Consider the following 18,069-nt stretch of genomic DNA (forward strand, 5'->3'; position numbering starts at 1 on the left):
AATTTAATTTGTTTAGTTATGAACTCACAATTGTATCTCTTTTAGCTGCGTTAACTTTGATTATTAAAACTTCTCTTGCAGTCCATGACTGTCAATTGGTTGATGACATTCCAGTCGAGAAACTGCTGATCCATGATGTTGCTGTAGACATCATTTGCACTCCCACCCAAGTCATTTTTACCAACACAACAATCCCTAAGCCAAAAGGTTTGGAAAATTATCGTCAGTTTCTTCTATTTTTTCCTTTCTTTGGTGGGCAACTCTAGAGTTTCACGCCCAGATGAATTTGAAAACTATTGGTAGCCGTATGAAATTCAAGATAATAACTTCCTGTTTCATAGTTAAATGGGAGTTCATCTAGCATTTGCTCTCTGCAGAGTTTGTGTCGGTGAGAAAGTAATCCCACTTAGATAATCTAGCTTGTGATGGACTGATTAATATTTATCTTCCTAGTTGAAGAGATGTTACATTGAACCTTTTTGCACATATAGGCATCTACTGGGACAAATTGTCCCCAGAGAAGCTGGGACAAATTCGGATACTTAGGGAGCTGAAGAGCAGAATGGAGCGTGAGACTGGACAGAAACTTCCTTCTGGTCCATCTGAGAAGTTACCTCCCACAACTCGACGGAGGCGCTGAAATTCTCATGTCCCACATCGCTTGGCTGGTGACATATCCATTTCTCCTTGTTTAGTGGGATTGTATTGGCTTTTTGACGCATGTTAATATCTATGAAAGGAAGAATAAAAGGATGTCAAAATAAAATGGCGTCGGTATGTATGTGTTAATTTGTTTGTAGATCGAGTGTATATGTATGTATAAGTTCATGGTTTGTTTGAGAAGACTCATCCCAAGAGAGACTTAACAACATATTTATAGCCTTTTTATGACCATAATTAAGACCAGGAAGTCATGGGTTTAATTTGCATGGGGTAGGGGGTGGGTTATAGTGAGGTTTTATTTCATATATATAGGTATAGTTATAATTAAATGTAGTTGCTTTCACATGGGTTTTATGCATAAAAAAACTTATTTACATTTTTTTGAACAATGGGAACGAACTGCAGCAAGCACTTTGATCTGATAATATCAAAAATATCCCTCCAATGATAATCTGACATGTGTCACTACGTAGGTTGAAGAAGAGGAATAATCTCGGCTTAATATGTGTCACCTTGGCTTGTACTCCTCACCGCCTCGGTATGGCTTAACATGCATAATCTCAGGAATCCCAGGTGATCAAAACATCTTGAGGTATCGCGTAGCATTCATCACCAAACAGGAAGGAGACCAACAAAAGATCTTTAGGGGATTCACACTTATAAATCTCACTCGAAATCAAGGGTAATAAGTAATTCAAAATTCATATAAAATGGATATCCACTCAAATAAATCTCACTCACACTTTCACATTCTCACTTTTGACTACTAGCTAAAGAGAGAGCTCCAAACATCAAGCAATCTCAATAGATTTATTGCCTACCGAGTTGACCAAGAAATTGGGAGCTTCTATTTGAATTTTTTTCTTAGTTTCTATGGATTCTTCTATCTTAGTTTTATTTGTTCTTGTATCATTAGGAACAAAACTTCTTTTGTTATGGCTCTAATGTAGTTTAACCATGAATATTCAATGATTTTGATTATTGTTAATATATGATTATTTTTTCTTATTGAGTATCTATTGGTGTTCTTAATGCTTTTGAATTGTTGATGACTATCAAATTATTTGATGCTAAAGTAAGACTTGAAGGGGATGTTTAGGTTGTTACTTCTTGCAATAGATACCACAGCATATATGCTTCACAAGAATGTAAGTATGATTTGTGTGGTCGCTACATGATTTTTCATAGTTCTTGATGAATTTTTACTATTTGAATTCAAATGTTAGGAATAATAGGGGTTTGTAGTAAGAATACTTTTGATATAACCAACAATGAAGTATTGAGGAGTAGATTAGGAAAAATTGACTATTAACATGGGGAATAATTAATATTAACATGCCAAAGAAATTGATCAATAGGATGGCGATGGTGAAATTAGATACTAATGCAGAACGGAAACTGATAAAGATATGAGCTTTGTCAATACCTTGGATAACAAGTAAACTCAGAGAAAACCCTAAAAACGATGTGTTATTTTATTTCAAGCTGCCTCTCCAAAGAGATTATAATACCTGATATAATAATTAGTAAACCCTAATTGCAATATAATTAAAAAGGAAAATAATATAATAAAGCAACAAAATAAAGGAAATCCTAAAAACACACCAGAATTACTAAACTAAGCAAAAAGTGACCAAAACCCATCGAAACGTCCATTTTTTTGAGGCAGAAAATATTGCCTTTGCTATTAGCCCCCAAGTTGTCGGGCTCGAAACAAGTTTCGATTTGATAAATTATGGGCCCAAAACGGACATCTGAGTCCCAAGTTATGGCCATTTCAATGAGTATGGTCAAAGACCTTTGCCTTCAATCCCAAGCCTCATAGAATGCATCTACAATATGTTCTACACTAGATATCCTGGTATCTTTTATTACTTGAATCAATCAATTGTGTTTGGCATTTTTATTTTTTGGTTTATTAATTATTTTGTTTTAGTTGATTTAGTGGAATTCTCAATTGTTCTTGTTTAAATAGAGTTAGAATTAGTCATAATCGATAATATAACAAGTTTTATACAATACTCGTGGGATCGACACTTTATTCATCATTATATTACTTGAGCTTGCACAACAAGTCATGCCTAGCCATCAAGAGAAAAATCAATACACTTGAAAAACACATATTATTGTCACCATCATAAAATATAAACATTTAATTGCTTGTGCAACTCACATGCCTAGCCATCAAGAGAAAATCAATACAATTGAGAAACACATATTATTGTCACCGTCATAATTAAAATATAAACATTTTTTTAACTGAGAATGACGCCATATAAGCTTACTCTTGGACATTCGATATGTGCCCGAACTCTCGAGCCGTCAGGCTCGTGAGCATAAAAGTTTTCCACCTAACTATAGGGTAAGTTGGGCCAAAACGTAACTCATGGCTGCAAAGGTATCCAAAAATATAAACCACGTGTACATAATTAAACACACGTTATGAAGAGAAATCCATTTATCTCAACCAAACTTGAGGTTCATGTTAAGGGATCTACCAACCCTAGATCATCCTAATCAGCACTTACTCAATGTCCAAGTTGACACTAAGTACTCCTTTCAGAGTTCAGTGTATGTAAGTATGTTGTTCTTTTTAAAGGTAATTTGACTCCTTGGATTATTACATACCTCTCATTTGTCAATATCACTTTCATTCAAGTTGGGTCCCTTACGTACATCAACAACATTAATAAAGAATATCTCCACCTTTGTCATACAATAAGTGGAACTAAATTTAGCACAAATGACGAATAACTTTACGCACTTCAAATCAAATGACTCTAATAAATCATAACAAAAGTAAGGGTCATACATTTACTATGAAACTCACCGTATCTACGATTGAAAAAAAAAATGTGTATAAAATTGGTGCGCATGTGAGAATTATATTATATATGGACACACATTTTAAAATTAATTTAAACCCTCAAAATGTTGTCTACTGTTCAAACTCAATTCAAACATTACCTCTCTTTAAATTTTTTAAGAAACAGAAAAAGGAAAAAGAATCTCAACCCTCAAGAATGTCAACATTTTATTCTCAGATGCAAAAGCTGCCATTCGTTGCACATAAATCCATCAAATATTTTGGTCTGAAACATGTGTGTTCAGACACCCAAACTATACATATAAATTCTCCTATGTGAATCAACAGTGTGAATTTACTTTTCAACTATAGATGTGACGGTCCCACAAAAAATTTGTAGTTCCCACTTTTGTCTTGTTTTATTACAACCATTGAATTTGAAGTTCCACTTGTAGTTCACATGAGAGAATTTCTATATATATATATGATAATTAAAAATTCAATATGTAATAATAATGATATATAGTTTTGATAATTATCACATTAAAGTGGTGCAACTTGTACTATATTAATTGCGGCTGGGGCTGATAATATTTGAATTCCCTATCACCATCCCATATAAAACCCTCCCTCTCATTTCCAAAAAAAGGAAGATAAATTTGCAGAAATTCTAAAAAAAAAAAAAAAAAAATGGTCAATTTCTCTATTAGCATTACTGTGTGATTGTTTGCATGTTTTTATTCAAGGTGGCGAACAACAAAGACTCTGGCGATTTCTATGGTGGCGGTGATGAACATAACCAACAACATCAATGGCCAATATCACAACAACCACCACCTGTGGAGGTGGAGGTGCTAGTGCCGCCTATGTATTCAGTGCAAGGGAGTGCAAGAGAGATGTCCGCAATGGTCTCTGCCCTCACACATGTTATGTCGGGGCAGATAAGTGCTTCTTGGGGACTCGGTGATGTTCATGTGAGGCCGCCGAGTTTTGGTTCATCTGCTTCTACTTATTCAGGCTCTTCGAGTTCTGGAGCGATTCGGATTGGACAAAAGAGAGGCCGTAAAGAAGAAGAAGAAGCTCAAGATGTTCCAACTACTCATCATCATCATCAATTGATCGGGTCGGTGGTGCCGCCAGGGGTTTATGCAGGGTTTGGGGATTTTCAATCTTCTTCTACAGAAGTACCTAGTACAACAATTGTTCCTGCTCCTCCTCCTCTTCCAGCAGCTACTACACCATCAACCGAAACGTACGAAGAATCCGGAAATCGAAGAAGGAGATACCGAGGAGTAAGACAGAGGCCGTGGGGAAAATGGGCAGCAGAAATCCGCGACCCTCGCAAAGCAGCTAGAGTCTGGTTAGGAACATTTGACACTGCAGAGTCTGCAGCCAGAGCATACGATGAGGCCGCCTTACGATTGAGGGGAAACAGAGCAAAACTCAATTTCCCTGAAAACGTTAGCCAAATGCCACAAAAAGAAGCAATCTCGAGCACTCAATCACAACCATTTCAACCCCCAATCCGATCTCCAAATGTGATATTGCCTCCAGTTTTTCAGCGCCAACCATTTCAGGTCTCAGCCAACACGATGAGAGACCACTGCGACTACTCGCAGTTGTCACATAGTTCGGGGGATTTCCGTATGCACCAGCCTTCAACTTTGTTTGAACGCATGTACTACAATTCGCAGTTGGCTTCTACGCAATCCGCAATGCCGCCTTCTTCTTCTGGTTCATCATCATCTGCTTCATTTCCTCTGCTTTTCTCCAATCAGCAGCCGGGTTTTCTCCGGCCACCATCGCAACCACAACAGCAACATCATTGAAATATGAGTAGTACGTGCGACACACACTACCCGACATTACCGTTGTAGACTATATTACCGTTATAAACTTCTCTACTTATTACGTCTTTTTTTATGGCTATTGTAATTTGGATATCTTGAATGAAACAAAGACTTTCTCTCAACTGTTCCTTCATCCTCTCTGTCTTTCCAACTCAGATTCTTCTCTTCCTCATCTTCATTTCTTCACAAGAGATTTAATCTTCAATTTATATCAGAATAAATATATTTAGTAATTATAAACTTGGAGAAGGCATATGATAAGATGCCTAGGGAAGTAATATGATGGATTTTAGAGAAAATAGGAGTAACAATTAGTTATATTACTATGATCATTGATATGTATGAAGTAGCCGTAACTAGTGTTAGGACTAATTGAAGAGTTAGATGAGAGTTTTCCATCACAATAGGTTTGCATCAAGGATCGACACTAAGCTCATTTCTCTTTGTTATAGTGATAAATGAACCCACACGACATATCCAAGTTAAAGTACATTGGTGCATATTGTTTGCGGATGAAATAGTTGTAGTGGATGAGACAATATTGAGAGTTAATTCAAAGCTCGAGATATGGAAGCAAGCCTTAAGAGTTTAAAGAATTTAAATCAAGTGGAAATAAAATATAATTTATGAAATATAAATTTAGTAAGAGCAGACAAGAAAATGAACAAACAATTGAATTATGTGAGAGAAAAGTAACCAAAAAAAGACTTTTTAAAAAAAATATATTGACTCGATTTTCCAAGATTACAGAGACATTAATGAATATATAGTTAATATGATTAAAAACGAGTAGATGAGTGCATTCAAGATTTTATGCGAGACCGAAAGCTTTCGTTCAAGATGGTATGTGCATGTACGATGTAAAGATAGCCGTACAACGATAAAAAAGAATAAGAGAATTTAAAAGCTATTAAATTGTACCAACCATATATGATTTTATCAAATCAAAAGGGGGCTAAGTTCATGCTATTTGCCATCTTAAATAACTCGTTTATGGCAGAAGGCGTTGACCACTATTCTACTTTGACTCTGCATAATTAAATTCTCAGAATGTATACTCTTTAACTTATCAATATCATCGGTTATCTAGAGAGACAACAAAAACGTGCTTGAATATTTTCATATATGATATGACACTAAATGCTTTTAGCATTTAAAGTGCAAAGCATAAAATAATTTTGTTCATATTTGGGACATCTTTTTCTAGGCCGCCCTACAAACGTGATCAATGGAGGCTTCCCTTCCCTTCATGTGTCGTCGTCATCAGAATCCGCATCCGAGCCTTTATTCTAAAATTTTGAGGTTGGCTACACGAGTCTATGAGAACATCATTGGAAATCCACCACATGTATTTGTTTTCTCCATTCATTTCTATCATGGATCATACATTCATCAACTTCAATTAAATTCATATAATTTTTTATAACTTTAAGCTATGTCTTTTTAGGTTTACCTCGCTGCCTCCTACTCTCTCCTATAAAAATTCTCTCATTCCTCCTCACGGCCGCATCGCTATCTCTATGTTGGACATGTACATACCATCTTAATTAACCGATTTTCTCGTAACTTATCTTCAATAGGTGCTACTTCTACCTTATATATAATAATCTCATTTTTTATCATATCTTTCATAGTGTGACCACACATCTAACGAAACATTCGTATTTCTGCTACATGCATTTTTTGGATTTGTTGTCTCTTAATAACCCAATACTCGAAATCATACATCATTGCAGGATGAATAATTGACGTATAGAATTTTCCCTTCAAATCATACATTTTATTCTTTATTTTTTTTTTTGTCGAGTTAGATTGTTCTCCACCCAACTCATTCACTCTTGAAGAGAATAGTCTAATAAAGAAATGAGACCATGTACAATAACAGTGGGTAAGTATCTCTTATTACAATCATTTTTGGCTGAATACGATGAATGTGGAAACTGTATTATAATGATAATAAACGTTTTTAATGAAAATACAATTGGATTGGAATCTAATCAAACCTGTGACGTGGGACATGTTTCGTATTATTTACTTAATTATTAGGAATTTTATTATTATCTTACAAAGAATGTTATTTTTATTTGTTAATAGGAATTCTAGTCAAATTAGTATTTCTAATTTTATTATTAGTATTTTTGCTAATTTCATGTCGGCTAAAATATCATTTATGTCCTTGAACTATCATAGTTTTTTCGATTCTATCCTTAAACTATGAACTCAGTCATTTCTATCCTTAAACTATCAAAAAAATTATCGATTATGTCCTGAGTCACAACTCCGACGAGATATCTGTCGGATTTTGTTGACGTGGCATCAAATTCTGGCAAACAATACACATGGCATGTTGATGTGTCAAAAACTGAAAAATTTAATTAATTTATTGCCAAATATGAAATGAAATTAAAAAAAACAAACAAAAATCTAAACCCATATCTCACGGAATCCCAATTTCAAAATCATTGAACAGGTTCATCTTCCACGATGCCGTTTTCACTCCCGAGCTGACACTAGTCGCTTCACTTAGAGCCATCTTCATTGTTGGTAGAGGTACTGAGAGTGTTTGGAGGAATTGGGCGATTTGCTTGGAGCGGCGTTGTCGAAGAATCTTCTGTAACAAAACTTGTAGCAAGAACCAAAATCAAAGCTGGACCACGATCCAAATACGAACCCGGATTCGAAATCGCAACTACATCGTGCTTTTGATACGCTACAAGATCCTCATCTCTTTCGATTCTATCAGTGCTAGGGGTTCGGAAAATGGAAGGCTTGAATTGAGAGTCATTGCGAAAGATGAAATTCTTCTTCACCGTTTGACTAATAAAATTGCAGTTACGAAGTTGGAGTAAATGAAGAATATGAACAGCAAAAATTCCGAACTAGAGAGAAATTGGAGATTTTTTGTTTTGTTTTTTATTTTAATTTGACAGGTGTTGTGAAATTATTCGCAAGCGGACAAGTCGCACAAGTAATAAAGAATGAGTAGAGTATCGTTCCCACGAGGATATTTTGGCAAATTCAACTTCAAAGTCAATTCAAACAATTATTACACTAATTGGTAATGCGAATTGTGATTGTGGTCATTCAAAGCTAACAAGCAACTGCAAAATCACTAAGTAAGTAACAAATTGAACAATTAACTAACAACAAACGACAATTTAATTTTCAAGAAAGTTAAACACTAGGGTTCCTAATTTCACCACCTCTCATCCAATTGAACTCCATTGATTCTTTAATTCTCAATTCTCAAATTAGTTGTTGACAATCGATTTCCCACTCTATTCAATGTTCTATTCCTAGATACATCGAATGTGTTTTCAATATAAATCCGGGTTATTCCTAACACTCGGATTAGTACATTGTAAACCCATTAAGATCAATGGAAATCACTTAACAATTGCATAAGTCATAAACCTATATTTCTATGGTTCAATCAACTTATGTTTTCTATGGATTCTTGCAACCTTAGGCCTATCCTTCCGGACTCAACTCAAGCTAAAAATCATTCAAATGGTGATCAAGCATTTGAAAGCAATAAGTGTATCCATAGAAAATCAACAACAAAGAGAGAGATTAAAGACTAAAAATCAAGTTCATTCAACATTCAAAGAGGGGTTCCATTAGGACCCCTAGTTAGAGGATTAGTCCCTCATAATCACGAAATACAACTTAGAATCCATACTAGCAGTCATTTAATACAAGAAATGAGAAGAAATTAGATGAAACCCCTGAAATTCCAGCTTGAGCTCCCAAGGGCTGCCGTCCAAGCTTGAGAGAATTTCTCCAAAGTTTCAACCCCCACAAAACCTAGCAACTTATTCCTTTTATACTCCTCATGACCCAGAGTCGTTTATCTCACAGGATGATGTCGTTTTGAGCTGGTCTTTCTTGACTTTAGGTTGATTTCGGACATTTAAAGGCCTAAAAATTCGCGAGACTACTCTGGCCGATCGATCGGTTTCTGGCCCGATCGATCGGAATTTTCCACTGTCCAATTCAGCTAAATCAGCATCCGATCGATCGGACATTTGGGCCGATCGATCGGTTTTTCCCTCCGGGTCCAATTTCTTGCTTATTCCTATCCATTAAGCTGCTTTTCTTCCATTTATGCTCCGGAACCTGAAATGTGCAAATAACACTCTTTAAGCAGCATATAATTCGAATTAACTCTTAAACAATGCAAGATTTCATATAAAAGGATGCACAATTATATGAATATAATTGGCATATCAAATACCCCCACACTTAATCTTTGCTCGTCCTCGAGTAACTCCAAAATCAAGACTGAAAGGAATTTTAAAACTTTCCCACACTCTCAGGAATGAAAGTAATTCAAAGACAAAGGAGAAGCATCAACAAAACTGTAGCTCAGTAATCTTTTTGACAGCCTTAGGATCATAAATCAAACTCTAGCAGAAAACACAGCACATTACAAAGTTTTTAGCTTCAACTTCAAGCCTCACAGATATTCACTCGCAAGCAAAATCGCACTGAAGTGGCTAAGTGTTTCTCTCAAGTGCATGTGGGCGGAATATTATAAACAAGAACTCAGAATTCCCACATGTAATAATGTAATGAAAGCTTAAGAAACAAATGAAATGATCTCATGAATGGATGTCACTTAACCAAGCAATTGACCAACATCCTTATTCACCAACTTGTGTTCAAATCCAAAGCATTCTCAAAATCAAGTGGGACTTTTTAAGCTTGTAATGTAGGGTAAAGGCTAGATGAGAAGGGCAAAGGGTATAGAATTTTGAATTAGTGGAGGATCATTATACAAAGAGATGTCATTCAAATTTTTCTCCATATTTCACTATCTTTCCATTCTTCCATCATTCCCTTTCCTTCACAATCAATTCACATTCACAATCGATTCACAAATATAGAGTCACATGCAATTGCAATTGGATATTTTTTTTTTTTTTTAAAGACTAAAAATCAAATTGCATGCTCCTGTTTCTTCTTTTCTATCAGTCAATACCCCCCACACTTCTTCCAAAAGAAATTACAACATCCATCCACACTCCCTCGATGACCAAAAGAAATTCAGCATATATCATCCCAATTTTTCATTTAACATAAATAATTCTTCCTCCACAATAAGAAGCAGGGAAATTGGCTATGAATAAAAGGTCAGTGTTTGGCTTCAAAAAGGGTGCAATGGATAGCATGTATAAAATATGATGAAAAAGGTATTTATAGATCCAAAAATGGCCTTACTCTCATCTTTCAAGAACACTATCGAATTTCCCACATGAAAGTGATTTGGATGTAATGTCATGTAATGAGTACTTAGCAAGCAACCGAGATGAAGAATAATGAGATCAAGCAAATATTATAGTGAGCGGAATAAAAACAATAGAGTTGATTTATATCACTCATTGAGAAACGAATGGCTCAAAACTCACATTGGTTCAAGTCTCCACAATTTGCTAAATAATGAATGTGCACTACCAAAAAGTTTTCAATTTGATCCTTTGGCCACAAGTTTTTTTTTTTTTTTTTTTTTTTTTTTGAAAAGCAACAATATCAACTTTCTAAGCCATAATTTATCTCCAATGCAATGAACACATTAATAATAATAAGCATCATAGAGGGGGAAAAACAACACTAAAAATTTCAAAGAAAAATTTACACTACCATAAAATTCAAAGGTTCTAAAAGAAAAGAAAAACACAATAAAAGGAGAAACATAATCTAAAAAGAAGTTTTTCCTTCCCACCCCCACACTGGATGTGAACACTGTCCGCAGTGTTTCAAACTATGACTACACAGTAGGGAAGAGAGGAACAAAACAACCTGGGCGATCTCAGAAGGAACGACGCCTGGATGGAAAAGACACAGTGGATGGCCCAGCAAAAGCAGGTGCAGGAGCAGCTGGCGCTGAAGAAGAATGCATGGACAGCTGGCGTAAAAGAGCAACCATCTCCGACTGCTGAGCACGAAGAGCAGCCAGCTGGTCACGTGTCTCCAGCTGTAACATCTCAATAGCCTCCAAGCGCTCCTCAGTAGAGCGAACATGTGATGGATCAGCAGGACTGGACAGGGGACTGGAATCAGCCGGCTCAGCTGCCGGATCAACAACTGGAGGGAGATGACCTGTACGCAGATTCCAGTCGGCTGGGGAGAGCTCAGAAAGAAAAGGAGCATCATCGCCGGTGGCTGGTAGCTGGTGGCCCAAATGGCTGAGCAAACGAGTGATCAACCGGGGAAAGAACAACTGCAGCTTCTTCCCCTCACGCACCTCCGTGGTGCATTGCAGCATGGCGCGCACAAAATAATAGCCAATATCAAACCAGCACTCCTGATGGAAGAAATACAGCAACTCCAAAGCTGGTCCGCGCCTCTCAGATTTATGGCCATGAGGCCATAAATTTTTCTTCACCATACTGTCAATAACCCATAGGCGGGAGGGGATGAAGCCTCTCGTGGCAGCTTGTCTATTCTTTTGTCGGACAGCTGGATCAGGAACCAATGTGTGGAACATAGTGGTGTGGTCCACCTCTACCGGAGGGCCGACTGGGAGATCCTCTGAATAAGAAGATGGATAACCAAGAGCATCACATATATCAGCAGTAGTGAATGTATATGAAACTGCTCCTCTGTCACCCTTGGGTATTCTCACAGTGTAATGCTCGGGACCGTCGTCGCCCTCGCGGGAATCAACTGTGCACAAAGTACGGTAAAAAAGCCCGGATCAAGGTGGGATAAACAACAATCGCGGCCGGAGCATAGTCCCATAAGAAGTCTAACCGGGCGCGATGTAAATAATTCCTGGCCCACAAGTTCAGCTGCTGCATCATGATAGCAATATCAATCCTCCAATCTGGCTCAATACGGGCAGAAGCAAAGTTATCCTCCGATGGTCGCGGACGCGGAGGTGCCACAGTCTTCTTCTTAGTGCCCCGCGCTCGCTTGGGGGAGGGTGGTGGTATGGTGGAACCGGACGCCTCAGCTGCCTTGCGTCGTCCCATTCTGCAAAATATGAAAACATATGAGAGCACAATGCAAAAATATGGAAGCTCAAGTTCCCACAGGCATTCATTTCAAAATAGTAACATCATTCAAACAAACCCCGTACTGCAAATATGGAAGACATAACCTCACCCAATACCACGCGCATCAGAAACTTTGCGCAAAAAAAAAAAAAAAAATCAATAATGGGCAAATACACACCAAAATCCCTCAATGCACGACCCAACATGATATATATGTATATAATGGAGCAATGGACGTGCGCATACAAAGAAACGTGTGTGAATTTGCAATTCCAAACAAAGAAAAGTGGGTGAGACATTTTACTAAACACGTTAGGCATGAAAATGAGAACTTGAGCGCGGGCATATTGCAATAGTGAAGAACAGTTCAAATTGGCAAGAAAACACTCATACAGGTCACTAGAGCATATCAAAATTGGAACGTGATAATTGCAAGCACTCAAACATGGTTGAGACATTTCATCGAACACGTTGTGTGCATAATGAATACAAGTAAAGAACAAAGTGCAAAATAGTCATGGCTTCCCTTGTATCCTAGAAAGAATGATGGAATTAGAGCAAACAAAACATTCAGACATTTCGAATCCATGCTCAATCAATCCATACAGCCAACCTCCCCCACATCTCCAATTATCAAGAAGTATCAACATATGGCAGCACACAATCTCAAAATTTAAATACGAAGGAAGAGTGAAAGCATCATACCTGAGAGGGAGATGAACCCAAGTGAGAGAAATGAAGGAATGAAAGAAAATGTGAAAGAAAATGATGGAAAATGGTTGCTGGTCTCGGGTTCGGGTGAGAGAACAAGAGAGAAAAGAGAGAAAAAGATGAAAGGGGAAGGGTGCAGCGCGGGCTGGGGTCTTTAAAAACCCTGGCCCGCGCGTCCGATCGATCGGATTTTCCCACGGGTCCTTTTTTCACTTACCCGCTCCGATCGATCGGACTTTGTCTCTGTCCATATTTTCACAATTTTTGCATATCCTGCACCAAAACACTTCCAATCCAACCCAGGCAGTTTTCAAAACAAGCAAAACAAATATGTACATGAAAATAAAGCAATGCAAAAGAAATTAGGGAACGAAAGTACCCCGGTTGGGTTGCCTCCCAACAAGCGCCTAGTTTATAGTCGATGGCCCGACTATGGCTTGCTCATTGTTGTGGATTTTGAAGAGGAAGAGTGACTTTCCCTCCAGAAAATTCAGCTGCATAATAAGGCTTCAATCTCTGCCCATTCACCTTGAATGAAGTTCCCATTGTTTCATGCTTTATCTCAACGGCGCCATGAGGAAACACCGCGGTAACTAGAAAAGGTCCGGACCATCGCGATTTGAGCTTGCCCGGAAATAGACGGAGTCTTGAATTGAATAGCAGCACTTGTTGCCCCACCTTGAACTCCTTCCGAACAATATGACTATCATGCCATTTCTTGGTCCGCTCCTTGTAGATTTTTGCATTCTCATAAGCATCAAGGCGAATTTCATCAAGCTCATTCAATTGCAATAACCGTTGTTCTCCCGCACTAGCCATGTCAAAATTCAGAAATTTAATAGCCCAAAACGCTTTGTGCTCCAATTCAACCGGGAGATGACAAGCTTTCCCAAATACCAAGCGGAAGGGAGACATGCCAATAGGAGTTTTAAAAGCTGTACGGTAAGCCCATAAAGCATCATCTAGCTTTAAAGACCAATCCTTCCTTGAGGCATTGATCGTTTTTTCAAGAATTTTCTTCAACTCTCTATTAGAAATCTCCACTTGGCCACTTGTCTGAGGATGGTACGGAGTAGCTACCTTGTGAGTAATGCCATATTTGGCAAGCAAGGAATTGAATTGCCGGTTGCAAAAGTGGGTACCCCCATCACTAATAATCGCCCTCGGGGTACCAAATCTTGTAAAAATATTCTTCTTCAAAAACTTCAACACCCCTTTGGAATCATTGGTGGGTAATGCCATGGCCTCCACCCATTTAGAAACATAGTCAACCGCCACAAGGATATAGTAATTTCCCAAAGAATTAGGGAATGGCCCCATAAAATCTATGCCCCACACATCAAAAAGCTCCACCTCGAGAATATTGGTTAAAGGCATTTGATTTCGATTTGAAATATTCCCAGTACGTTGACATTCATCACAAGCAGAAACAAATGAGTGGGCATCTTTAAACAAAGTAGGCCAATAAAAACCGGATTGCAAGACCTTAGCTGTCGTTTTGTTACCGCCAAAATGACCACCACATGGAAATGAGTGGCAATGCTTCAAGATACTAATCATTTCTTCCTCCGGAACACACCGACGAATAATTTGATCCATACATTGCTTCCATAAGAAAGGCTCCTCCCAATAATAAAACCGAACAAGATAGAGGAATCTTTTCCTTTGAGAGTAAGATAAATCCGGAGGAAGGATCTCCTTGGCCAAATAATTTACAAAATCAGCATACCAAGGAGTTGTAGAAGAGTGAATAGCAAACAATTGTTCATCTGGAAATGTTTCTTTGATAGGAATGGTCGCTTCTTCACGCCCCTCCAATATTCTAGACAAGTGATCAACAGGTGTTAAAAGTCTATTAATTTTTTTAAAATTTTTGACATGGTCAGTACGCCAGGCATAAGTTCGTCGGAATCTGGAGGCCACATCAGCAAAATCCGACAAAAGTCTCACCCGAGATGTGACTCAGGATAGAAACGGGAAAAAGTTGAAAGTTTAAGGATAAAAATGACTGAGTACAAAGTTTAAGGATAGAATCGTGAAAACCTTGATAGTTCAAGGACATAAAATATATTTTAGCCATTTCATGTCTATTAGGGTTTTATAATTTTAGTATTTATAGAGCTGTAAGCTGTCAAGTTAAATAATCTTTAAATCTTTGAAATAAAATAAATCTACGTTATTTTGCGGCTTTTCTCAATTTTTCTTGGTGGATTCCAAGTTATGTTGGTTTAGTCGTGAACTAGCCAATCGATATGTATTTCCGTATCGCATCATCTTACGTCTACAAAAATAAAGGGTCTCAAATGGGTATATATACATTTTCATTTGTTAGCTATCAGTCTACCAATAATAGGAGGACAAGACACATAAAGCATAATATCAAAATTAAATATTAGGCATAGAAAAATATAATTCTTTATTTTGGGTTGAAGGAAAGATGACCTTAATATCAAAATTAATTGAATTGATTAGTAAAATCAATGAATATACCCTTGTAATATCATGATTTTGATTGATTAAATTTGAAAATATAAACTGTATTCTCATATTATATTTTCAAGGTGACTTGATTTGCCTTAGAAATTGATCGAATTTCAACCCCAGCAGAAGCCAATGCTTTTATAATAACAACGGATAGTATCTTACAATAATAATCAAGTTTGGACAAGTGAGTCCATTCACGTTTCCTCACAGATATTTTTTTAGTTATTTATTTGCTTCGAGTTTGTTGATCTAAATTTGCTTTTTACGGGATGTATGTAATTAGATGATTTATTTGTTTGTAGTGAAGGAAAAGTTAAAATTTCAAGAAGTATATCCAATAAATTGGCTATTTGCATAAACATTAAAATAGGGAAAAGAGTTCCTAACTATCACTACAAATTATGCATTAAAGGCATGCCTAATAGTATATAAAAATTATTTTTATCTAAATTTATGATATATAGAGATTTTGAGTAAAAGTAAAACAAAATATAAATAATATGAACATTTTACATTCAAATAAACACATAATAATAATCACTTTAAACATATCCAGACAACCGGATAGCATTGTCACAGTTGTTCATATTCAACAATATATATATATATATATAAAATTTTGAAATGACTGTAAATTAATATACAACAAATAAATCTATAAAGAGTATGAGCCATTACATAAGAGGAGCTGTAACTAAATATCCGATTTTACTGAAATTTATGGTGATTTGGTTTGCGGTGGAAATTGAATCCACTTTAGCCCCAGCCAAAGCCAAGGCCTTGTCACAGTAGTCAGCACCATCGCTAGTAATGAAAGCATCATAGTTTGCACCCTGCATCTCCCCCTGACTGAGCTCGTTAAGCGCACCCTCGAACGAACTGACAATCCCTTCGTATGCATTAGCGCACGATTCCAACGCCGTCCTCATTTTTCCGGGGTTGGGATTGTTCTTCAGCATATCCTTAATCTGATCTCGAGTGCCGGTTGAATTGGTTATTGCCAATTCCAGACCAATCTTTGCAAGGGAAAGAAGATTGTGTGTTGCTGATGTTCGAGGATCGGAGAGAAGAGTTTGTTTGCAGATAGAGGAAATATCAAAGCTCCCGGAACATACCTCTTCCACTAATTTGATGGTCGGAGCTTTCCTTCCGGCCTTTACGTTCATTGAGGAGAGAGACAAAAATATTGTAACAAGCAACAAAATGTGACTTAGAGAATCCATGTTGGCAAGAAAACGATTAGGGTTTGTGAAACAGAAAAACTCGAACTGATAGGAGAGGTGAATATTTTATGGTTAACGAGTTACTCGAACGCGGATTTTTGGTGCATGTTGATCTTCAATGAAAGGTGTGATATTTATAAGGAAGAGGAGTGGTCTTATATTGGAGGGTTTTTACTAATAGAGCCAAATTATGCTGTCAAAACATGTTCAGTTATTTAATTGTTTAGGGTTTGTTGGCTCTGTTTAGATTTATATGGAATATAAGTTTGATGATCTGTTTATTTGCTAAACTCAAACGCCAACCTTGACATGGTCCTCAACCTCGGGATTCTTTCCCCGACCAAAAGAAAAGAAAGCCTTGCTTATGTAATTCTCGATTAATTTGTTCGATTTCAAATATTAAGCTCGTTAGACCCTTAAATTTTTGATATATTTTGTTTAAGAAGGGCACGCTAATGCTTGCGGTTATATGGAATCGGTAGAAAAAAATATTTCATAAGGTATTGAAAGAGAGATTCATTTATCGAATTACAAATTTCAGAGTCGTTAAAAGCGAAGCTATATATAAACCGGTGATTGAGCCTATGTATCGTGTTTTTATCAGAGGGATTGTACTAGTTTTATGTCATGTTTGGTTACACCATTCCGGCCGGAATTGGAATGCTCAATTCCGTTCCAAAACAAATTCATGCGTTTGGTTATGCTTTTTACATCGGAATGGGACCGCGAATTCCATTCCCATCCGGAATTGGAGTTCCTGCATCTACCTAAGGAACTTTGTATTCCGGCAGGAATGGGAATTGCTTTTGCAATGTAATTACAATTTTATCCCTTAACTTGGGTATGTTTTCCGCATCAGCCTAATGAGGTCTAACCCAGAAATTGATAGGCATTTTTACTGTAAATATACGTGGCAATAATTTGTAAAATATAATCTTTAATGAGTTATAGTATTTAAAATTTTAAAAAATAATTATTTGTAAAATATAAAACAATTAGATAACTGTGTTGTCCTCTTCTTGTTGGCCCAATATGAAATAACCGTGTTGTCCTCCTAAATATAATACAAAGTTATCATTAAAGTATAATCCGTTTAAGAGACAATATAGTATTTTCTCAATTTTTCACGTTTCTATTCAGCAATGATCCTGTCACAATTTCTTCACCAACCAGATATCAGAATGATTGGAATTCCTATTCTTATTCTCGTTCTAATTCTCGTTCCTATTTTCATTATCTTTTTCATTCCCACGACTAACCAAACATGGTGTTAGAGAATTGCTGAGCCCAAATCCAAAATAAACTGCTGGTAACAATGAATTTATTACGTG

At 36.9% G+C, this 18,069-nt stretch overlaps 2 protein-coding genes across 2 annotated transcripts in view; both read left to right on the forward strand.

The window, feature by feature from the left end:
• LOC119996006 (5-formyltetrahydrofolate cyclo-ligase-like protein COG0212) overlaps nucleotides 1–789 on the forward strand; it is a 29,622-nt gene extending 28,833 nt beyond the window's left edge. Inside the window, exons 5-6 of the mRNA XM_038842500.1 lie at nucleotides 82–207; nucleotides 492–789. Of these exons, the coding sequence (XP_038698428.1) occupies nucleotides 82–207; nucleotides 492–640 (275 nt within the window). The 3' untranslated portion in view covers nucleotides 641–789. The remainder of the gene's footprint in view (nucleotides 1–81; nucleotides 208–491) is intronic.
• A 3,300-nt stretch (nucleotides 790–4,089) lies between these two features.
• On the forward strand, nucleotides 4,090–5,439 carry LOC119997696 (ethylene-responsive transcription factor ABR1-like). Its single transcript, XM_038844867.1, has one exon. It carries the CDS (start codon nucleotides 4,201–4,203, stop codon nucleotides 5,296–5,298), a length of 1,098 nt encoding a protein of 365 aa, XP_038700795.1. The 5' UTR covers nucleotides 4,090–4,200; the 3' UTR covers nucleotides 5,299–5,439.
• The last annotated feature ends 12,630 nt before the right edge of the window (nucleotides 5,440–18,069 follow it).

Source organism: Tripterygium wilfordii, chromosome 4 (genome assembly GCF_013401445.1).
Source record: "Tripterygium wilfordii isolate XIE 37 chromosome 4, ASM1340144v1, whole genome shotgun sequence".
In the NCBI taxonomy this organism is placed as follows: domain Eukaryota; kingdom Viridiplantae; phylum Streptophyta; class Magnoliopsida; order Celastrales; family Celastraceae; genus Tripterygium; species Tripterygium wilfordii.